At 38.3% G+C, this 25,531-nt stretch overlaps 1 protein-coding gene across 9 annotated transcripts in view; it reads right to left on the reverse strand.

The window, feature by feature from the left end:
* LRBA (LPS responsive beige-like anchor protein) overlaps nt 1-25,531 on the reverse strand; it is a 420,612-nt gene that overhangs the window by 11,073 nt on the left and 384,008 nt on the right. For all 9 annotated transcript variants that reach the window (XM_060778857.2, XM_060778855.2, XM_060778851.2 and 6 more), the window contains 3 exons: nt 24,684-24,746; nt 21,199-21,354; nt 13,620-13,787 (listed from right to left, as the gene is read on the reverse strand). In XM_060778857.2, coding sequence (XP_060634840.2) covers nt 13,620-13,787; nt 21,199-21,354; nt 24,684-24,746 — 387 coding nt within the window. The remainder of the gene's footprint in view (nt 1-13,619; nt 13,788-21,198; nt 21,355-24,683; nt 24,747-25,531) is intronic.

Below are 25,531 nucleotides of genomic sequence, written 5' to 3' on the forward strand. Positions count from 1 at the left end.
GAATGAGAGTTCCTTTGGTTTCAATCCTGCCCAGCACTCTCATTTCTTCGGTGCCCTGCGTAGTGTGAAACATTTGTTACAGCACTCAAAATAGGAAATCACTAAGATATGTGTAAATCTAGCTGGCTATAATATTATCAGGAATTACTACAATCCATTTTTCAAACGCACTGCTGCTGACATTTTGGTATCAAGGTTGATTTCATATGAAAACCCAAATTATAAACTTGAACTTTTGAAAATAGCCCCATTAAAGTTAGTCTGAATTCTAAACATCTCCAGTGAAAAGGAATATGTAGCAAATGATGTGAGACAACCAAGGCTGATCTAGAACCTTGTCAGATGTGCTGATGAAGATGTGGATTGCTGCATCAAGGCAACAGTTGCGTAGGAGATGTAGGGACCTGTTGCCCCACACCTCATTCCATTGTAACTTTACCCCTTCCTCATCACATGAGGAAAGTCTTTTTTCGGCCGTTCAAACCATCTTTCCTTTTGAAAAGACAGGGAGCCTGCTGTTGTCTGCCATTGCCATTTTTTTGGAGGCAGCGGAACTTCAGCCACGGAGCCACCTCAGTAGTTATTTGGTGCATGATGAGAGCTATTGGGCTCCATGGCTGAAGTCCAAAAATACCAGCAAGTCACTGAAAATAAGGTACGTGTGAAGAGATCCCTAGTTTTAACTCGGGACTAATGGTATAAAATCTGTATCACACTGAGATACATATAAAAAAAAATCCATAGATTTTAATATCTCAAGCAAACAGCTCAGATTTCAAATCAAATTTCTTTTTATTTAAAATATTTGTATCATGTTCATTAGCAAAAAAAGGTGAGTTGAATCTTTAAAGATAGGCTGCATCCATTGAACTTTATCTTACATGGGAGACAGTTTGACTGGGGAAGAAAAGAAATAATTTTGAGTTGATTTTTTTATTTTACATCTCATTGCTTTCATGACATTGTCAGCTCGGGGGTATTTTTTGGAGGTATAAATGTTCAGTCAGAAGTGAAGTTTCTAACTGGTGCAGAAAGCTCCTTTCAGTAATAGAAAAAGGAAGAGATTTGTCTCATTCATTAATGTCATCTCTACTTTATCTACTTCCTGAATAAAGGCACAGTTTTTCTTCAATATTAATACATCTAATGTATTGCAATACAGTTCTCCAATCAAAATGTGCATACAGCAATTCAGGGGACGTGCACTTGGAAATACACCCACTATGAAAATAACATGAAAATGTATTGTATTACAGGAACATACTTGCAAAAATGTATATACTATATAAAATGCATATCTTAGTGAAACTGTCAGAAAATGTATTTGAACATTTACATGGAATTTACCAGAGGAACTGTGATTGTATTATTACTAGAAACTTTGTGTTGAAGTTGCTGTATTTTCCATTAACTCTGTTTTATATTTATTCTATTTGTATTGCTCTTTCTTGAATATACAAAGGACTAACCTTCTGCTGGTCTGCACACATCATCAAATCGTAACAGAGTCATCTATCTACAGAACCGTCTAAGAAAAATAATTATAAAATCTACATATATCTCACTTCTTTATACCTGAATCAGATAGTATAAACAGCTACACACAGAACAAGTTCACAATATTTCAGCATTATTCCCATTCAAACAGAGGATCATAGTGTTTCATTTGTACGCTCAGACAATAATACTACTCATAAGATAATTTCTTTCATTGCAGAAGATACTTTCACTCCATGTAAGTAGAGTACACTATAACAAAGCCAGACAGTAGTAGGTTTAGGCAAGATCAAAAAGGACCCAAAAGTCAACAGTACCACCATTTTATTTAGCACAAAAATACTGTGATACTTGCATGGCTACCATCGTCGGGATTAAATAGGCACTTTTGGAGGAAGAGTCCCCAAACCCTAGAATCAATCCTTACTAATTGTATTATTGGCACGAGTTATATTTCAGCCTTTAAAATAATTCCCAGAGCTCATATTACAAAGAAATGATCATTCCTTTGTAATGCTCAGCAGTACAAAGGAATGATCAGCAAGAGAACATATAACGGGCTCATCCAGAAAGGCATTCTGAACTTAATATTAAAGAGAGAATGTCACAGCTCTTACACAAGAGGTAATTGCATGCATTTACAGGGCAGATCTGAAAAAAGGACAGAATATGAAATTTAAAAATGTAAAATCTTCAAAAGAAACCACTCAAATACAGCTTTTAAAAATCATAACCATATATACAATCCCTAACACCATATATAGTGCTAAGTGTTTAGTGTCTATGTCCTCCAACATTTCAAACCTTTTCTACATGCACTTATTTTTTGACATGTTACCACCATTTATTTCCCCATTTTATTTATTCACAGTTTATTAAAAATCACACAATCAGTTTCAATGCATTAAACATTACTAAAACTAGTTGGTACAGTTAACCTTCCTTATCATGAACTCTGCATCCATGGATTCCATCATCCACAGTATGTATGTGTATGTATACGTATGTGTGTGTGTGTATTCAAAAACCCAACCTTACTGTTGGCACACCACTTCACCATGCCATTGTATATAATGGGACTTGAGCATCTATGAATTCTGGTATGCACATAGGATCCTGGAACCAAACCCTAGCAGATACCAAGGACCAACTGTACAATTTTATTATCAATACAATAGGAGCCCCGGGTGGCACAATGGGTTAAACCGTTGTGCCAGCAGGATCAAAAACCGATGAGTGGATGAGCTCCCTCAGTCAGCTCCAGCTTCCATGTGGGGACATGAGAGAAGTCTCACACAAGAATGGTAAAACATCAAAACATCTGGGCATTCCCTGAGCAAGGTTTCTGCGGACAGCCAATTCTCGCACATCAGAAGCGACTTACAGTTTCTCAAGTCACTCCTAACACGAAAAAAAAATCAATACAATGCTGCCTCAATATGTTGACTTGGCAATAGCACATTTACAAGTGTATATATAGTGTTTCTCTCACTGAAGGTTCTTCCTCTCTCCCTCCCTCCTCCTTACGGACATAGTCATGCAGAACATGAGTCCTTTGAAAAGTCAGATGGAATCCTTTGATAAAAATGTTAAGCATTTAGGGGTCCTTCGTGCTTTTGATTTTTCCTAATAATGGGACTCAGAAGCTGACTACAGGACAGAAGAGATTTCTTACTCCTTCATAGGATTGTCATGGTTTTCAGTAAAGCAAAGGGATTTTTTTTACTTTGCTGCTGGTTTAAGGGGCACCACTTCAAACTTTCTAAACTGTTTCAGGCAAACCGGCTTCTATGTCTTCTTTGAAATCCTGGGGAAGCAACTTCAAAGAAAAGCAATGCTTTGTCCCTTAAGCAGGTTTATGGACACTGATCCAAGCTTTAAGGAAGGCCTGAAAAGAACACTGCCCATAACTTTATGGAGGACTCCTGAACGAAGATGAACAAGTCAAATGAAATTAAAGGTAATCCAAATCCTGCACTAATATCTAAAATACAACCCTTTCACAAATATACTTTGTGCAGTACTATATTCAATGCAGACACTAGCTTGTTAAGTGATACTTCAGACTTGAACTTGATATTCAACATAACATTCATAGACAAAAAGTGGAAGTATTAAAACATACAAACTCAACAATTTTCAATACAGAACAAGTAAACCCGTTCTGTAAAGTTCTTTTTCTTGCTCTAACAGTTTGCATAAACTATAACTCTTAGAGGATAAAAGCATACTTTAAAGCCTGGATTTCAAATTTCAAGAAGTAAAAGAACATTGCATGATTCATGCATGGATGTGGTAATATTTTACTAGCACAAATGTAAATATCTTAGAAACAGCTTTTAAAAAACCCAGAAGTCTGTTCTTTGTCTCATCGTGAACCAACGTACTTGTGCTTTCTCACTCTACCAGGTTTCAAGGTCCTTTAAAAGTTTATCCTTCTTAAAATGTGTCTTTATCTGAAAAATATGTTTGGTAAGAGAGTGCTAAAACTATGATTTTTGTTCCTGGGTTATAAATGTCATTTCCTAATTGTTTATATTATAAAAACATGAAAAATGCTAATTAAACTGCAAAAAAAATTTTTGAGCAATGTCCTGCAGCACATTGTGCTATAGTTTTTCAATGAATGTCCTCATCAAGTCAAGATCAATTCAACATAGTTTGTGGCAGCCACAAAAACAAAGTTTCTGGAGTATCACAACTACTTTTAAAGTATGTGCCAAACCATTAAACAGGAATAACACTTTCAAACCAGGAACAGAATGTATTTCAAATTTCGTTACATCGCGTAATTGAACAACACAGCCAGGTTACTGCTCTGCTACACACAGCCATACATTACAAAAAATATTTATTTATCGTGTCAGAAGCAAATTGGGTACAGTTAAAATATATTTAAAAACACAAACAAGGTTTAAAACTTGGCATTATGCTAAATGTCTTTTAATCAGAAGCTGGCCATTGATGTGCCTCTGATGTTTCTGTGAGAATGTCCTCCATTGTGTACATGGCAAGGCTCAGATTGCATTGTAGTAGGTGGTCTGTAGTTTGCTCTTCTCCACACTTGCATGTCATGGACTCCACTTTGCAGCCCAATTTCTTAAGGTTAGCTCTGGATCTTGTGGTGCCAGAGTGCAGTCTATTCGGTGCCTTTCAAATTGCCCAGTCTTCTGTGTGCCCAGGAGGGAGTCTCTCATCTGGTATCAGCCACTGGCAGGTTCTGGGTTTTAGCCTGCCACTTTTGGACTCTCGCTTGCTGAGTATCTCTGTAGATCTTAGGAAGCTGTTTCTTGATTTAAGGTGTTGGCTTGCTGGCTGATATCCAAACACAGGATGGGCTAGCCATGTCAATGCCTTGGTCATTTCATTACAGGCTGCTACTTCCTGATGAATGTCACGTAGTGTGATACTGGCTAAACAGTATAATTTCTCCAGTGGTGTTGGGCGTAGACATCCTGTGATACTGCGGCATGTCTCATTAAAGAATCACATCCACTGTTTTAATGTGGTGAGAAGTATTCCACACTGGGCATGCATACTCAGCAGCAGAGTAGCAAAGCACAAGGGCAGATGCCTTCACTGTGTCTGGTTGTGATCCACAGATTGACATTACAAAATGAACTATACAATTAAATATGATTGATTGATTGATTTACTATATCTGTAATGACCAGGAATATAAAAATATATTGAAGTGGAGGTTAAACAAAAGAAACATGAATACTGATAATCCTGTAATGAAAACATTGTGGATATAGGAGACATATCAAATACAAGCTATGAGTACAGCCATCCCCCATCCTGGCACATTAACCACATGTAGAATAATATTTATTCTTTTATTTATTTTATTCCATTTGTATGCCACCCAAACTATGAATGAGACCCATATTTTAGAAACAGTAGAAAGCATAGAAAAGTGTTTTTTTAACCCCCCCCCCCCCCAAGAAGATTTTCTGCAAGCAATTGCTCCTCAAAAGCTTGCTTGACCAAAAAGATATTTGACTGCCAGCATATATAAATAAAATGATACCTAGAAAATATCACAATTACACCTCTATGTAGTTATTGGCTGAACTTTTTTTTAAAAAAAGACTGCATTTAAAAACAACTGAATTAAACTTTTTTTTAGGAGAGAGAAATATGAATTAAAAAAGAAAAACAGTTCTTCGTCCACAGACATAAAGCAGTACTTCAACAACTAGAAATATTAAAGTACTGGTGCAATGCTTCTAGATTTTCACATCGGTTATTTCTTTTCACCGAATGCCTTTAAAGTTCTATATCAGAACTAAAACTATTCGTTTAAACAAATGAGGAATTTTCTAATCGCAACGCAAAGTAATAATTAAGCCATAATATTTTTCATTTTAGTGAGGTCTTTTGTGTATCTGTAGCCAATAATAATCTAATGTAACACAAAACCTGCATCTTTATAGCCACAACATGTAACAAATCTATTCAGTTAAATTACAGTCAGCTAACATCCATATTTACATTAAGTGGAACATGCATCATATTTCGTTTCACATTATACAGGGTAATATTCTGAGTTGTTCTATGTCTTTACCACTTGACACACTAATTTAAGAAAAATTAAGAAAAAATGTAATCTGAACTTTAGGTTTTTTTACCCTTTGTTTTTCCATCTTAATAATAATGTGAGAAAGGACAAAGTAAATAAAGGCTATATATTAAACTACATTACTCCCATGCTGAACATATGGCATACATTATACTCTTTATTCATTTACCATCTGAATATTATTCTTTTTACAACATCTACCACTGGCTACAAGGAGTAAACAGAGCCTCGTTCTGCCTGGAACATGAAGATCTGCACTACATCACAGAGGAGTAAGCCATCCTTGCCCTTCTGGAGAATTTCATGGACATCATTTCAGACACACCTGAGCTTGAAACCTGCCAGCATTGAAAAGGCAGTCTGCATTTAATAGAAAACACAACTACTATGCTGGCACCACGTTAGGCAAACCATCATTATAGGTATTTATGACTAGGGAAGTGGAGCTGAGATAGGGATACAGTAAGGGCTTTCCCACCAGGCTGTTATTTATCCGAGGGATACATCAAGGTGTATGCATATATTCCAGGTCACTCTTTTAAAATAACAACAACAACATATTTTTATATCCTGCCTCCATTTCCCCAAAGGGACCCGGGGCAGCTTACAAAGGGACAAGCCCAGAGAGTACAGAGTTAAAATGTAATGCAATATCACAATAAAACAACATCATGAAAACAGTACCAAGGGAGCAATAAAAGTGCTGAGTTCAGAGGGCTCTGAGTTTATGCAAAATTCCTAGATAGAGCTAAGGGAAAGCGCAAAATTCAGTGGCAGGAATGGGAGAGTAATGTCCTTGGGCTTTATAATGTTGAGATTGTTGAATGTAGGGCCATGCTAAAGTGCCAGAACTTAAGTATTAAAGGGCCAAATCTTTGGAACTGCCTAATCAAAGGCACAATGGAACATCCATGTTTTTAGATTCTGGAGGAAAGAGGACAGGGTAGGTGACAGTCTGATCTCCCTAGGAAGAGAGGAAGGCCCTCTCCCTTGTCCCCACCAACCGCACTTGAGATGGAGGCAGAAGCAAGAGGAGGGCCTCCCTGGATGATCTTAGGGCTCATCTTGGTTCATAGGGGAAGATGCAATCACAAAGATAGGCAGGTCCCAAACCATTTAGGGCTTTGTAGGTAATCACCTGCACCTTAAATTGCGACCACAAACTCACTGGCATCCAGGAGAGCTGTTTAAACAGGAGGGTTGACCACTCCCTGTAACTTGCTCCAGTTAGTAATCTGGCCGCTGATCTTTGCACCAGTTGCAATTTCCAGGCTATCTTCAAGGGAAGCCTCACATAGAGTACATTGCAGTAACCCAATCTGGAGGTAACTGCATGATGACCAATATAAAAATGCATTGGCAAAATCTGCTCCTCTCATAGAAACCACAAACCGGACAGACAAAATTTAGTGGAGAAAAAAAAAAGATCACAGCTTAATTTTGTTAGAGCTACTGATAGGTTCTGGATCAAGGCACTGAACAAACCACCTGTAGACTGATGAACCTACAGATTCTTCCCAATGCCAGATCCTAATGGATGGCATGAAAAGGTCCAGCTGGGTGGAATCCAACATAGTATCTCAGTCACCAAGGGATGTGGGAAAAGTACCCACCACCAGGTGGGCAAGACCAGCTCCATGCCACACAACTGTCCCCAAAGGGGAGCCTCATCAAACCCAACACCTGGTAGACAGAGGAAGCCACAGGGAAGAGGGAGCAAGCTTGTTTTCTGCTTCCTTGGAGACTAGGACGCGGAACAATGGCTTCAAACTACAAGAGAGGAGATTCTATCTGAACATTAGGAAGAACTTCCTGACTGTGAGAGCCGTTCAGCAGTGGAACTCTCTGCCCCGGAGTGTGGTGTTGGCTCCTTCTTTGGAAGCTTTTAAGCAGAGGCTGGAGGGCCATTTGTCAGGGGTGATTTGAATGCAATATTCCTGCTTCTTGGCAGGGGGTTGGACTGGATGGCCCATGAGGTCTCTTCCAACTCTTTGATTCTATGATTCTATGACACTGGTCATACAATGCCAAAAAAAAAATGACCCATGTCAATTGCCCTCACAAAGTTGTGACAAATTAAGAAATATATACATCCCAACAATATAAGAAGGATGGTGGGGTGAAACTCAGAAAGAACTGCCTCTAGCCAGTCCAAGCACCTAAATGTATACTACCTCACCTTACTAGAGTGAAGCCTGAACATCTGGGTCATTCCAATTAAAGCGGGGGGGGGGGGGGGAGGAACAGCCAATGAACTCATGGGTGATTCAAATTAATTTGCTGGTGCCTCTCAAAACTGGGGCAAGTCTCCCCAGGACACAGGGGACCCCAGAAAGAAGTCACAGTTGTGCAAACAGTAGGGTGCCTGGCATAGCTCCACTCCTGCCTCAACCTGCAACCCACTACTTGGTAAATTGTACAAACAGGAAATAGGTATTTTTTCTTGTAAAGACTAAGGAGGGTGGGAGATTTCTATACTGCATTGAAATTCCTCTAAAGTGTGAAAGCAGTGATTTCCTTAAGAATATGTAGTAAGCAATGCAGCCAAGCAAAGGCACTGTTATTCACATTCTGATGGAAAATAAGAACTAACGAAAACCAAAAACAGGATTCAATGCCAAGAACCCTTCTCTAATGTTTCCTTCACCCCAATTAACCTGCAGGTTGTACACACCACACTGTTTGGCATCATGCCTTCTCCTAATCCATCTCCTGCTTTCTCCATTTACTCATTTTTCAAACTACTGTAAAATAGCACACATTTATTGGACACAAGAGAAACATCTTACACATTGAAATTAAGGCCAGCCTACATGTTATGACTGCTATTTGGGGACTGGTTGAACAATTCCAAGTGGCAGCTACACCATGCATCAGATTTATCTCAACTTTCTACAAATATCACACAGTTATGCCATTGACAGCGTGCAGTCGTGCCACTGGCTTCCACTGCTACAATGCTTTGGAAGCTGTATGAACCAACCATTTGACAGAGTAACTACTTTCTTGCCTCATTATAACACAGAGGCATCTTGGATAAAATCAGTGAAGTGTGGTCCCTTGTCCTGGCTTCCAAGAGTATGATTCAAAAAGGGAATGTGGTAAAGTGGTGAAGTTTCATAAATAATTTAAAAATGAGACTGAACCTGGAGACAGCTTTTCAACTGAGATTAAGCATTTGGAAACAGTGAGCTTATTGTTAGTTTCAATGTTCAATTTTGCCAGCTGCTTCAAATTGAGGTCTCACTGGTAACATCTAGATAAAGAAATGATGGGAAGTCACTGCATTTGGATAATATTGAAAATGTTTTATTCTCTTCTTTTTCTATTAGAAATTGCTTGAAAATACATCTGGGGAGATCTAGGGCAGCAAAAGTCAGACATTGATCCTCACTCCAGTAAATCTTTATCACATTACGTTCAATGAATCAGATGCTTTGGATGTCTTTGTGATGCATGATAGCTACACAAATCCTAATATGAAACGAAAATATTGAATAAATTTTTCTGCGTGAAAAATGTAGTATGGCTTGAAAACTTTTGAATGATTTCTAGGATTACTGGTGACGGGGATGGAGAGGAGTGGGGAAACACCTAAAGTAAATCCTAAACATTTGTGCCAGTTTAATGTCAAAGTTTCAACCGACAATCTTTTCCCATTGGTGTGCAATGTTAACTGAGTGCTTGAAATATACTTGTTTCTAAAGCTGAACTATCTTTTCCACTTGACTGTGAGAACCAACAGCTTTTCAAGATGGATGTACTTTATGGATTAACACTTTGAAAAAACATCAGAGTTTAAAATGTAACAGGGATCAGTGAGTACTCTGGGAACCAAGACCAACTATGGCACTTTGGTTTTTAGTCAAATTAAATTCTAGGATTTTGAGTCACTGCCAGTAGAGGTCACTCTAGGATGTCTGATTTTGAGCATCGTTTTCTTACAAGACTGGAAGACTTAAAAGGATGCTAGCTACAAAAGGTTGTCGGAAAGAGCTAAATTTAAATATGATTTTCAAATAACTAACTTTAAAATAAATCAAATGAGAACCCTTTGATGTTAAGGGAAGACCAGCTGTTTGTTTTGAGGTTAGCTCTTGGCTAACTTACAGAATTCTAGAAATGCACATGTAAGCTGGAATCAAACTACACAACTAATCCTACTAATCAGAATTATTTTGACTAGTAGCTCCCATTTGAAAGCAGTGGCATACATTTTGAATTATAAATCAAAAATTGCCAGGTCTATTAATCCTAACAACCAATCATTTTATTTTGAATGTGAAGTGAGTTAAGGTTCACTCATCATGGATCACCATTTTTCTGAAGAAAAAAAATGAACAAGTCACAACCCCATAAAACAGTGCTAAAATAATTTTAATTTTTGAGACAAAAGTTTGAATGATCCTACACATTTCTGCAAAGTTATTTTCCCTTTAGCCTGCACCACATCATATATTTGATGCAGAGGGCAACTCTACTTAAACCTTCTCTAAATCTGTGAAAATTATTTTTAATTAAACAATTAAATTAAATAAGACCCCAAATTTAATTTAATAACTAAAAAAAATCCTGATCACTGCATATCTAAATTACTAAATGTTACAGGTGATTCCCACAATAATACATGTGTGTGTACTTTATTTTACAAATATATTCTAAAGGGCCCAGTTAGCATACTATATTTTATTCACAACTCAAATAGACCTGGCAATTTTTGATTAAGAAGAATGTGCATTATTAGGAGGAAAAAAGTTTGAGAAAGATAACAGGAATTTTATTCCTCTCTGCTTGTTTTTCTGGGAGCTACTTCTATAGATCTACTAGAAAGACAATACGATCAGAAAAATTAAGGAAACAGCTCCATGTAAGCCAAAAATGCCTGAGTGTATTTGTTGCACCAGCAGAATCCTACTGAGAATTATCTTCCTCAAGGTAGTAATTCCACAGATATCTACCTGCATTTTCATTCTGATGCTTATTTCCAAACACACACCCAGCTGCATACAGGATAACTTAATGAGACGTATCACATTTATATTTCCTTCCCTTGCTTGAAAGGAAAAGATTAGGGTTTAAAGGCAAAGGGAGAAATTGTATTTTTTATTTTCTTTTTGCTCCTCACTCCCCTTTTCCTTAAGTTATTAAGTAAGTGTTTGGAGATTAGCAAGGCTCAGGATGAGGAAGAAAACGGCAGGGCATTTAAAGTTTCCTAAGAGCAATCTGGTTTAATTTTTTTCTTGCTTTGATTCCTTTAAAATTATCCCCATGTTAAGGATAAAGTATGAAATATGCACACCGTTCTAATGTTAACCTATCTAAAAATAGTAATGAAACATTAAAGGGCCAATTTACTTTTATAGCCTGCTCTGTATTATAAATAAATAAAGAACAATAATAACCAAAATAATGTTAAAAGGCTTAAAATGTATTAAATCGTTTTTCACTTAAAACCAGCTAAATTCAAAACCAGCTAAAACAATTTTAATCATGTAAATTCCAACACATTTGTATACAATTAACTAGAGCCTGAAGATTTTAATCAAAAGCCATCTTTGCTATCAGAATAACACCAGTAGTGGCACCAATCATAACTTTGGGAAGAGGGTATTCCATAATTGGGGGGCAGGGGAGAAAAGGTTTGTTCCCACATCCTCCACAATGTATTGCCCCTAGAAGTAGGACACTGAGGAGGGCCTTCCAACAGACCCCAGACATGGACATAAATGAGTGATGCTCCTCAAGTATTCAGATCCCAAGTCACTTAGCAGCATTGAATATTATCATTAGCATCGTGAATTCATATTGGAAGTTTATGTCATTCAGTGTAATTTCTTTAAAAGTAGTATTATATGGTTTCTGTATGTGACTCTGTCAGCATTCCAGCTTCTACATTATAAATGAACTATAATTTCGGAATCATCTTTAAGGGTACATAGAATGTCTCACCACAAACAAACAAAAATACATACATACAGTAATACTAGATCATTTATAGGGATTGCTTTCTAAAAATTCCACTATTGAGGAAGGAAACCAATGAATTATATGGCTTACATAAAGAGCCAACTATATTCTAGGTGGGAAGGTAGAAGAAAGAAGAAAGTAATAGGGCAGTTCTGCAAGTTGTAAGGTGTGAAAGATTTAGGAATCCACATAAAATGTGGGATTCACTAGTAAACTTCTCTATTCATTGTTATTAAAATTAGGGTTTTCTGCTCCTTCTATATCATCACTGTAGCCATCCTGCCCCTAAACCAGTGGTCTGTCATCAGTGATGGACTGGATGAGGGCTAATGAGTTGAAGGTAAATACAGGTAAGACAAAAGTACTCCTGGTCAGTCGTAAGGTGGATCAGAATGTGGGTCTACAGCCTGTGTTGGATGGAGTCACACTTCCCCTGAAGACCCAGGTTCACAGGTTCACAGTCTGGGGGTGCTCCTGGACTCATCACTGACCGTGGAACCCCAGGTGTTGACGGTGGCCAGCAACGCCTTCGCACAACTAAAACTTGTGCGCTGGTTGCACCCATACCTTGAGGTGCCAGATCTGGCCATGGTAGTCCACGCTTTGGTTACTTCCTGTCTGGACTACTGCAACACTCTCTATGTGGGGGGTACCTTTGAAGATAGTTTGGAAGCTGCAACTGGTTCAGAGATCAGCAGCCAGGTTACTAACTAGAGCGCTGTACAGGTAGAGAACCATTTCCATGTCACAGCATTACAGCAGCTCCACTGGCTGTCGGTCTACTTCTGGGTGAAATACAAAGTGCTGGTTATTATCTATAAAGGCGTAAATGGTTCAAGCCCAGACTATTTGAAAAACTGTATCTCCGTGTATAAACCACCCCGAGCATTGTGGTCTGTGGAGGAGGCTCAGCTCTCGGTCCCACCCCCGTCATAAGCACGGTTGGTGGAAACGAGAGAGAGGGCCTTCTCCGTGGTCTCTCCCCGCCTCTGGAACTCCCTACCTAAAAAACTAAACATGGCCCCCTCTCTCCCTTCATTTAAGAAGCTTCTAAAGACCCATCTGTGCAATTTAGCTTATGGAGAAGGGGAGGATTAGTGTAACTCACATGTATACCCACCTACACACCAGTTACTTACCTCAGCCTGCAGATGTCACACATTATACTACGCTTCTAAACGTATGGTGTTTTAATTGGTTTCACTCCTGTGTTTATTATGTAATTAGTTTAACCTTCAGCTTTGTTGTTTCATAAGTTATACTGAGTTAATACTAGTTTATGTTTCACCTTGATTGTTGTTTGATTATTTTTGGACACTGAACGTTTGCAATCTATGTTATTTTTCTGTAAACTGCCCTGAGTCCCTTCGGGGGGAGAGGGCAGGTTATAAATAAATAAATTAATTAATTAATAATAATAATCCTCAACACACTACCTGTTATCAAGGGAGTTGCCATTCACATAACAAGCCCAACTCAACAATTATTACTGTATAAAAATGTTATAATGTCATATGTCATAAAGGACAGAGAGAAAGAAAAAGCTAAAAAGTACAAAGGTTTCCCTTACCATTTGCATAATCGCCAATGGAATTGGTTTTGCCATTCCAGTACCACAACAGCAGTGTTGCATCTCGAGACCCTGAGAGAATGTAACAATTTCCTCCAATATAGGATTCTGAACGGGCAAGGCAGGTGACAACATCCCAGTGTCCAAATATAACTTGTATCAGCTTTCCTATAATATAAAAGGAATAATTTTTTCAGCCAAGAACAAACTTCTGATAAGAAAGCAAATACAGTACAACTCTCATCTCCACAGAACTGGTATAGATATATGGTTTCACTTATCCATGGTTTTACATATTCACTTAGCGTCTTCTATACAACCTATACAACCCTCTCTTCTTGATATCTCAGTTGTTCATCATACTGAAAGTATAAAGTTATCTATTATCCAGAGTTTCATGTATCCACACAAAGCCCAGGGATGTACCCTTCCCAGATATCTACTTAACTTAGAACTGTCCACTTCATAAGACAGTGTCTCTTTCCCAATTCTATCTTAAAACCTTTTACTGCAGAAACCTCTAAAAGGGTCCTTTTAGGGCCTCGTCACACTAAAGAAAAAATCCATTTAAAATCAGGTTTCTGCCTCCTGCAGAATTCTGGGGTTTGTAGTTTAGGGAGAAGCCTTTAACAGCCTCACTAAACTACAAACCCCAGAATTCTGCAGGAGGCAGAAACCTGATTTTAAGTGGATTTTTTCTTTAGTGTGACTTGCACTAGTATTTTCTCTGTTCTCTTCAAATTACATACACATCCAGAGAAACTTGTCCAATTTGGCAAAGACATTTTCAAAATTGCTGGCCACAAAAACGTAAGGATATTCTTCCATTTAGTCAGTTTTAGGTTTAATACAATAAATCACCCATTCTTGAAAAATCAGTTAGAAAAATCATACAATTTTGGTCTACATTCTTAAGTTCTAATATTACTATTGTTAGAAAATATAACTAGCTTCTTTATTGGCTGGGATCCTGTTGGTTAGTCTCAGCTAAAGCAGATGCACTTAATCAATGGTAAAACTATCAGTTGATACATAGGTAAATCCAGCTAACTCAAGGGTTTTACTCTAGTTGGGACTTAACAATAAGCAGATATGGTGCTAGAGAAATTATTAAATTCTGCTTCCTCAATCTCCCTTTATATTTATTTAACTACTTTCTAATAATGTCCTAAGGGTGTTTCCATGTTTTTGTTGCTCTAATAATAAGTCCAGCTGTTTAAACCATAGTATCAATGACCACCATATGCATTAGGATATCCTTTTTTGACAGAACAAATTTGCTAGTTAATGTTTGATGTAACAGCTGTATTACAAAAAAAAAATAATAAGATGTGTCTGCCCTACTGATTTTTTAAAAAATCCTGAAAAAATATCAACCACTGTGGGATGGTTTTATTTTGGGTCTGCTATACTAGCTGTACTCAGAATGAATGATTTATGTTCAAGGTATTTCCTGTTGCAACCCAGTCCCCCCCCCCCCCCCGCCGCCACCAGTCTAATAAGAAAAGGGTTCTTTTCTGTAAGTGCTAAAATATAATTGAATTCAACATTTGTGGGAACTTGCCATTACCTATTACTGACCACATCATCTTCTCCTGTTCATTCTACATTCCCTTCTCAATATTTTTCCCTTCTGGGTGGGAATAACCAAACACAAACCTACAACTTTTTTACATATTAAAAAAAGGGGTAAACACAAAAGCAGAGTTAGCTTTCTATTATAATTGAATTGCTTATTTATAGATTTATCTTGGCCGCAGGTAGATATTTCTCAATTTTTATTTGAATGTAACAAGTAAAGTAAAGCTAATGTCATAGATCTTGGGGATCTTTTTTTTTAAGAAGTCTGACCATTCTTATCCTTTTCTCATTCTTTCTCTTAAGTAGATGCACAAACATATAGATAGATCAGTAGACAGACTTATCCACCACAAACAAAAGGGCTCCTTCTGTTCACAGAGGGAAACCGAATTCAGTAAAGACTTCCCACTGGAAGATAAGTGTGTTGCTGGTGATTTTCTCTGAATCCCCCTTTCCCAATGCTACCTTCAGCACTCAGGGTCCTCAGCCCTCTCACTGTATTAGAGTTGATGTTAAGATAGGAAAGAATAATAGAGAAATCGGTATTCTTCTCTCTTTCTCCAATGTGAATGGAACTAAAACAACTCCCAATCTGGATCTAGCCCATTCAATATCAGATCAGAAATACAGTGAACAGAACCCATCTACCAGTCTAGATCTTCTCACCTTCACTATAATCAATACTAAAAAATATTATATGACAATTGAGGAGATGCTGTCCTGAATGGGGTGGGTCTACCTTCATGATCGCATTTCCTCCTACGAACCTGCATGATCTCTTCGACCTTTAGGGGAGGCCCTCCTCTTGCTCCCACCTCCGTGACAGGCATGACTCGTAGGGACGAGGGAGAAGGCCTTCTCTGTGCTTGCCCCCCGGCTCTGGAACTCACTCCCCAGGGAGATTAGACAGGCACCCTCCCTGGCAGCCTTTAGAAAAAGTTTAAAAACCTGGCTTTTCCGGTGTGCTTTTGGGGATTGAACAATTAATTTCCATGCCTCGCCCCATCCCAAGTCCAACTTGCTTCTTTGATGCTCTTCATTTTATCCCTCAGTCAAAGATTGACTCTATTGTTATCCCATCCGATCCACCCACAAATCATAGCACTTTCTACCTATCTCACCATGGGTTTTATCAAATTCTATCCATTTTTATTCATGGGCCTCGCTCTCTTTGTCTAAGTCTATTACTATTTTATCATTTGTTTATTATTATTATTTTGTTATTTTCATTTTATTACTATGTTATTATTAAATATTTTATTTGATATTATTTTTTTGCTTATATGTACTTCTGCTCTGTTGTAATTTGTTTGGGCTTGGCCTCATGTTAGCCACTCCGAATCCCTTCAGGGAGATGGTGGCGGGGTATAAAGTTTATTACTAATAATAATAATAATAATAATAAGGAAAGCTGCACTGAAGTCACAAGAGTTTAAGTGAAAAACAAATAACAGCAGCAGCAATAATAATATTTATTTCTATTCCACCACCATCTCCCCAAAGGGACTCGGGGTGGCTTACAAGGCACTCCAGGGCGCACATATAACATACAACAGGTAAAAATGGTACGAAAGTATAAAATAAGTTACATAAAATTATAACACCCCCATCAACACATATAGCATAAAATCAAAACAACACAATTTTAAAACAACAATAGATAAAACTAACTGCCGTCAAATCACAGGAGAGAAGTGTCAGCTTCATATGGGCCCATTCAGCCAACTCAAAGTCAAAGGCCTGCCTGAACATCCATGCTTTCAGGTTGGAACAAAAAGATTGAAGGTGGGGGGGGGGGGTAATGTAATCTTCAGAGCTGGTGGGGCCACCACAGAAAAGGTCCTCTCTCTCATCCCCACCAACCATGCTTGAAACAGTGGTAGGACCAAGAGGAGTGCCTCCCCTGTCAACCTCAGAGCCTGCGCCATTTCGTAGAAAGAGATGCAGTCTTGAAGATAGATTGCACCCAAAGCGTATAGGGTTGTTGTTGTTGTTCATTCGTTCAGTCGTTTCCGACTCTTCGTGACCTCATGGACCAGCCCACGCCAGAGCTCCCTGTCGGCCATCACCAACCCCAGCTCATTCAAGGTCAATCCAGTCACTTCAAGGATCCCATCCATCCATCTTGCCCTTGGTCAGCCCCTCTTCCTTTTTCCTTCAATTTTCCCCAGCATCATTGTATTCTCTAAACTTTCCTTTCTTCTCACGATGTGGCCAAAGTACTTCATCTTTGCCTCTACTATCCTTCCCTCCAATGATCAGTCAGTCTTTATTTCCTGAAGTATGGACTGGTTGGATCTTCTCACAGTCCAAGGCACTCTCAGAACTTTCCTCCAGCACTGCAGTTCAAAAGCATCTCTCTTCCTTTGCTCAGCCTTCCCTATGGTCCATCTCTCACATCCGTAGGTGACGATGGGGAATACCACTGCTTTAACTATGTGGATCTTCATTGCCAGTGTGATGTGTCTACTCTTCACTATTTCATCAAGATTGGACATTGCTCTCCCCCCATCAGGAGTAAGCATCTCCTGATTTCCTGACTGCAGTCTGCGTCTGCAGTAATCTTTGCACCTAGAAGTATAAAGTCTGTCACTGCTTCCATGTTTTCTCCCTCCATTTCCCAGTTGTCAATCATTCTTTTTGCCGTAATCTTGGGGTTTTTTTTTATGTTTAGCTGCAACCCAGCTTTTGCACTTTCTTCTTTCACCTTGATTAGAAGGCTCCTCAGCTCCTCTTCGCTTTCAGCCATCAAAGTGGTGTCATCTGCATATCTAAGGTTGTTAATGTTTCTTCCAGCAATTTTCACCCCAGCCTTGCATTCGTCAAGCCCCGTATAGGGCTTTATAGGTAATAACCTGCACCTCGAATTGAACCTGGAAACTTGTCGGAAGGGTATGTTCCCTCTAGCTAGCGCCAATTAGTAATCTGGCAGCCGACAAAAGTTCCACTCACTGAACTCAGATTTCAGTCTTGCAGCTTTAATATATTAAACATGATGCCATAAAATTGGGTAAAATTTCACCCAATGTCCTCTACCACCATTTGTTAATCTTTTATTGATAGTCACACCCATTACATGAAAGCAAAACATCAATCTAAATAGGTCTGTTTAAAACATTTAAGAGAGAGACTGCTCAGTAAACCCAACTCTTCATTTTTTTTAAAAATGGGTTAATAAAAGAAAAAGAAAATTTATGTTTTGTTTTTAAACACACATACACATTATTAACAGTGATTCCTGTGGAAAGAACAAAGTGATTTCTTTTTAATAACCACCACCACTATTCACCTTAGTTACTGGAGAGCACATGTGTCTCAGGAAGCACATTTTGAGCATTATTAAACACAAACCAGAGGTCACATTTTAATAGCAGCATTTTTAATGTCCCAGATTGCTGTTCCAATACATTTCAGATTACTCTCGCCTCTTTCTTCAAGACATAGGCATGAGCTACACACACAGCAGAATCTGGGTAGGATGAGGGAATACAATGGTATCGCTTCATTCTATAGCTAAAGTGACTATACAGTTTTGAAAATTCACATGCTCGCTGAAGACTAACACATCTTGGAAGCAGTTGGGTTGATCAATTCTCATGATACACTGGCTTTTGGGACTTTTTTAATTTGCAAGGTATTGCAAAAATATTTACATTTGAGAAAATTCCAAAAATCTATTTCTTACTTGAATTTTGAGTCAGTCTTATAACTGTGGCAGCCACTCAGATGCACATATAGACTATGTTTAAAATTATGTTGGGCTGCAGTCCAGGTCGAGGGCTCCAAGGTCGAAGGAGCAGAAGTTGACAGTTGAGAAGTCAAGGGAGTGAAGGTTTACTCGTACAGAAGGTATTTCAGCCAAGCGGCCCTGTTCTCCCAAGCCTGGGCTGTCAGGGACTAGCAATGGCGGCAGGAAGAAATAACATGTGCTTCACCCAGGCAGAGAATACACTTAGAGTGCTTGTCAGAGTCTGTAAATTTAGCAGAGCACTGAGTACACTGCTTAAAACAAGTAGTAGACATTGCGAATAAGTTTCCAAAGTGAACTTTGCGGCGGAAAAGCAGGAACTGCGGAGCGTGTGGCCAGGGCGTGTTTAATGCCCTGGAGAGGGGACTGGGTGATTACTGCCAAAACGTTGGATTTAAACTTTGAAGGTTTTCTGTTGGAACCTGCCCAGGTGCAGATACTCCACATGTGTGCATTCACAGAGTCCACAAAGAAAAAAACATTTTCATTTTAATTCTCAAATTATTTTACTCTGATATTTTTATTCACATTTCAAAGAATGGATTTATAATACATATTCCAACAATATTTATTGTTGTCACACACTGGGATCTTTTCAATTGATTCATCTAGTTAAAATATTTTTCCTTGTCAAATTGTTCCAATGATTCACTGTTCCTAAGTAGGCTTAGATGCTTCTAAATTACTTGTTCTGAAAATAAACCAGAAAGAACAAGAATGGAACAATGAAAGGAATGTTCTTGGAGATCCATTTTGTGATGAAAAAAAGTTTCAAGGATCACAACGCAAAGAACAAAAATAGAAAAACATCCTGAACCTCTTCTGATTTAACAGAATGCTTCTCTTAGGTCAGTGTTTGTTTGTTTTTAAATCAGGGACCACTTGACCAGGGACCACTTTGACCAGGGACCACTCTCCAACATTAGTACCAAAAGGGTTACAAATCAGTTTTTGGACAACTTTAGATTCGGTTTGGGGTGCTGATTCAGAAAATTGCATTGGATAGGCCATATCAGCTCTAGTTTCAGATTTAGAATATATGCCATGGTCAGCGACAGGAAAGGAGTGGCAGGCAGTGCAAAAGGAGAGGAAATAAAATAAGTAAATAAAGAGGAAGGAGGCTCACGGACCAGTTTCCATCCTCGCTGCCCACTGGTGGTCCACAGCCCACAGGTTAAGAACCACTATTTTATGTAAATGCTGTAATTCCATTCATATATATGGGGGAACTATGAACAGATAAAATAAATGGTATAGAGATTCTTAAGTCATGCACTAGCTGTGATCATACCTCGAGAAGCCTGACTTGGCCATGGCGATCCACACCTCCGAAACATCTAGAATGGACTACTACAATGCACTCTACGTGGGGCTGCCTTTGAAGAAAGGCTCGGAAACTGCTGTTAGTGCAAAGACCGGCAGCCAGATGACTAACCGGCAGCCAGATTACTAACCATTTATAGCTCCACTGGCTGTTGACAAGTTTCTGGGCTCAATTCAAAGTGCTATAAAGCCCTCTACATTTCAGGTCCAACCTATCTTCGAGACTGCATCTCCTTCTATGAACTGGCGCAGGCACCGACTTCTTATTAACAAGAGTTTATGTGTCGTTTTATGTAAAATCATTGTGTAATTTTATATTGTTTTAAATGTTTATGCATTGTGTATTTTATGTGTGCTGCACTTTGGAGTGCTTTTGTGAGCCACCCCGAATCCCTTTGGGGATATGGTGGTGGGATATAAATAAAGTTTTATTATTACCACGTATTTATTAAAGAGGACTCCTATAAATAATTTGTGTGAATATATTGTATGCAGATCACAAACCAGCAGTAGAGACAAGAAATTCAAAATAGCAAGGTTAGTGCTGAAAAACAGAGAACTGAGGCCATGTCTATCCTAAAGTTAAGGGGAATGGCATCTGCTAGAACTGGGGCAGAATACTATACAGTCAATTAGTATTTGGCTTACTGCAAAAGTCAATCTTATGCAAGGGAACATTTGTATGATGCTGCATCTGACCAAAAGCTCTGTTTGATTTTTAATGACAAGTAGAACATAAAAGTTTGGCAGAAGGAGGCATAAAGGAATGATCACTATTATTTTCTAAGTAAACGTCTTAAGAGGTTGGAATGTTTCAGAAATACTGTAAATTTTAGACAACAAAGATTTTGGATAGACATTGCGCATTCTTCTCTTTCCAAAGAGATTTAAAATGCAACCAAATAATACACTAATTTAGATACATACCTGTATCAGTAGAGTACACCCGGAAACTTTTGTCCCAGAAACCACAGACCAGAATGTATCGATTATCAGAAGTGATTACAAAACACTGGGAATGGACCTGAATACTTTGGTCTAAAAGATCTGTGATTTGTCTCCTATGCATACTTGTATTGCTAGCTGCAGGGGAGAGAAGAAAGTAAAAAAAAAACAAACACATAAAATATTAATTTGGGATTGTTTTAAACTGAGTTTTTTTCTTGATTTTTACACAGATAATTAAGCAATGTGTATCGCTATTGCTATTGCTCCTGCCCATCCTTTCATTTCCTCCTTGCTGATTCATTACAAACTTTTCCATGTTTGCCAGGAAGGAAAATCTGCAAAATCCAGCCTATACATTCAATTACCACCAGTGGATCACTGCAAAATAATGTTTGGAATGCAATACCTGCTTCATGCTAAATTGTTAGGAGCATTTCATATGTCATACTGTTGCATTAACATTCAACCAACTGGAGCCGTGGTTGCACAATGGGTTAAAACCTTGTGCTGGCTGAACTGCTGACCTGAACTGCTGACAAGATGGGGTGAGTTCCCATTTGTCAGCTCCAGCTTCCCATGTGGGGACATGAGAGAAGCCTCCCACAGGATGAGAAAACATCCAGGCGTCCCCTGGACAACGTCCTTGCACCAGAAGCGACTTGCAGTTTCTCAAGTTATTTCTGACACACAAAAAAAATCAACTAACTGTTAATTGTTCAGTTAAAAGAGTGACAAAAGAGTAAGTTCAAAATCCACATTAGGAATTATCCTTGTTAATAAAAGAAACATTTTCCAAATTAGGATCCTTCTAGCTTGTCAAGTGAGCTAATCAGAAGTTATCATACGAACACTGCTATTTATAATGGATAAACTAAGGGTAGTGAACCTTATGCAGTTTCCTGCAAAAGAGGTTGCACACATGGCTAAATCTTAAGAATAAAACATCCCAATTTGGTAATAAGTTTTCAGGCTATTTTTTCTTGCTCATACATGACCTGGTGAACTGCTCTGCCATGTTCTGCTATCCTCTGTGCCCAGTAATATAAGGTTTAAAGCAGAATTTTGGCTAGAAGGAGAACTTCTGTAAGCAATCTTTGAAATAACTGACTCGTTTTAGGAGTGAAAACAGCAGGAAGTTACAAAAGATAGATGGGTCAAGAGCAAGGAAATATCTCTAGGGGAAAATCTATCAAGAAATGGAACATTCTTAAACACTAGGAACTGTTAAGGGCATATAATCTATATAAATAAAAAGGTAATGTTCATTTGTGGGATTAACAGAACTCAAAAAGTACTGGATGAATTGACACGAAATTTGGACACTAGACACCTAACAACTTAATGTATGTCTTTCACTCAAAAAATTGATTTTGTCATTTGAGAGTTGTAGTTGTTGAGATTTATAGTTCACCTACAATCACAGAGTATTCTAAACCCCACCAATGACAGAATTGGGCCAAACTTCCTGCACAGATCCCCCATGTGGGCCACAGCAATGCGTGGCAGGGGACGGCTAGAACCAGATAAATAAGCATTGTACTCATCAGCCTATTTTCTGATAAACAAGGAACCATGGTGGTGCAATGGGTTAAACTCTTGTGCTGGCTCAACATCTTAGCATCCCCTGGGCAACGTCCCCTGAAGACAGCCAATTCTCTCACATCAGAAGCGACTTGCAGTTTCTCAAGTCGCTTATGATAGAATTTAAAAAATCTGATAAACAATATTTCATTCTCTTATTATTCAGGATCAGCATTGGATGAGAGACTACCAATGAATATCAGGTGCAATATTTCAGATGAAGAAACTGACTGGCAAAACTATATCTGAATACTCCTTGACCCAGAAAACCCTATGAAAGTGATAAAAGTTTCCATAAGTCAACAGGGGACTTAAAGACACAAATGACAGGCATCTTACTCTCATTCATTATAAAAGATTTCTAGTGCTGGTGTCAATGGCATCTCTATACTGCAGAACCAAACTACAAGGTTTCTATAAGTTACAAAATGTTTATATTTTGATATTTGATGGCAACAGAGATATTATTTTTAATACAATAATTTTATTAAGCATTGTGGCAGGGACTATAAGCCCATCCTCAAAGGTTTAAACAGATAATTGAAGTAGTCAGCTACATCTGCTCAATACAGATCAGTTACCAATAATCAAATTATCAATTTGACTTAACTAATTATACTGAGCTTGATATAATCTATTAATCAGTCAAAATATTTTGTACTGGCTCCCTTTGTCCTTGAAAGTAAATAAAACAATTTATTCACATTCAGTAACTAGAAAAAACTATACAAATTACTTTAAAAAAAGAGAACATGCTGCAAGTTGCTTCTGGTGTGAGAGAATTAGCCCTCTACAGAGACGTTGCCCAGGGGATGCTGGGATATGTTAGCTGGGAGGCTTCTCTCATGTCCCAGCAAGCAATATGTGGCAGACAGAAGCTCACCCCATCCCACAAATTCAAACCCGCAACCTTCAGGTCAGCAGTTCAGTTGGAACAATGGGTTAACCCACTGCACCACCGTCACTCCTCTACAAATTACATTGAGCTATAGATTAATTTTGAGAGATTTCTGCAGGTAAAATGTTATGGTTTTATAAAGTTAAAAATCAGTAAATTTTATATTTGAAATTACCAAAACAATGTTTCCCAAATCTGTAGTCTCTTGTCAGTTTGAATCAGATGGCCAAACCATAAATGGCTAAAAATAGAGGTTAACTTCTTAGCAATACGAACTGGAGCACTATACGAAACTCAATGGAAACAGAATGCATTATATGTGTTCTTCTAGATGTGTAAAATCTTCCAGCTTCCCTGATTGTGATCCTGAAGTCTTCCATGTCTCGGGAAAATGAATACTAATATCTTAACTCTAAAAATGGCTGAGCTATATATTTCAACTTTGGAACTACTCTGCAATTACACATTAATACCCTCAGCCCGAGCAGCAGGCCTGTGAAGAAAGGATTGATCTCCCTTAATGATGAAATTCTGGCACCACACTTTTATTTTTCACAACACAGCGCGGCTAAGAATCCCGCTGTTATTATGAAAATTTCTCTGCAAAGGAGCTCCATCGCATTACCGGTGCACCCATTCATCATAACCATGCCTCGCTCTTGCTCATCAACAAGTCTGAGTGATGAAAAGGCCCAATATTATCCTGACAGTACTTCATGCGCATTCTCAATCACACATTATTACGGCATCCATATTAATTTTCACTGACACACGTCCTAGGCCTGTTCAAATTAGGCAAACCAATGAGGGGGAGTTGATGAAATACCAGCATAGCCACAGCTCATTGCATTCCAATTTGCATGCAAATGGTTTATCAGGAAAATTCCATTCCCAGCAACCAGCAAGTGAAAAACAACCGTAATCTACACTTCAGGGCCACCATACAGAGCTTAATGAATCGCAAAGAGAGAAGGAAGTGACAGACCTATGAGAGGATCGATTTCCACTGGCAGCTGGTATGGCTGGTCCTGAACGGCACCTTGATGAGCTAAAATGCAGAAGGAAGATTTTAGAACTGTGTTATTTGCAGGCATTAAAACCAAGGAAAATCCTATAAATCAAATACTACCTGCCATTGTTTCCCTGGCACAGTGGTAATTCCATTCATTTATTAAACACCATCGATGAAACAAAACAAAACAAAATATCCAGGCGCTGCAAAGACTGCTTATTGCATTTATTTTAGATTATTGCTATTCTCAATGTGTACCCGCGTCAGAGAGTCCAGAACTTGGCCATAAGCTACAGCAGATGCTTGACTGGCAGCCTCTCATGTTGCAACAAAACAAAATTAAGTGGTAAAGAGCACTGAAAACAGAATGTGACAACCATCTGCTGACTATAGCTAATATTGTTTTCCCCTTTAAAAATATTTTTTGAACAGTACAGCACAAAGGATTCAGATAAAAAAATCTTATTATTTATATAATAAAGATAAGGGAATTTCTAGTTCACACAGCATTAAATATTTCACCAAGTTTCTGAAAGTTGCATTCATGAAAAAGAACTCCAAGAAACATTTCTGGACTGCAGTGTTACAAATGTGTGGAGGGTTTTTGTGCCTGAAATATATTTGTTTTCATGATGCAAAATTTCTAAATATCAAATAATGCTTCCAGGAATTGTAAGGAACATAATAAAAATCATATGTCCAACATCTCACATTTTCGCACACACCTTGCAAAGCACATGCATGGCTGGGATGAGTACATAATTCTTATGAAATCCATAAGCCCTGATTTACAAAAATCTGAGAAAATGATGGTGTAGTGT

Source organism: Anolis sagrei, chromosome 5 (assembly GCF_037176765.1).
Source record: "Anolis sagrei isolate rAnoSag1 chromosome 5, rAnoSag1.mat, whole genome shotgun sequence".
Classification (NCBI taxonomy): domain Eukaryota; kingdom Metazoa; phylum Chordata; class Lepidosauria; order Squamata; family Dactyloidae; genus Anolis; species Anolis sagrei.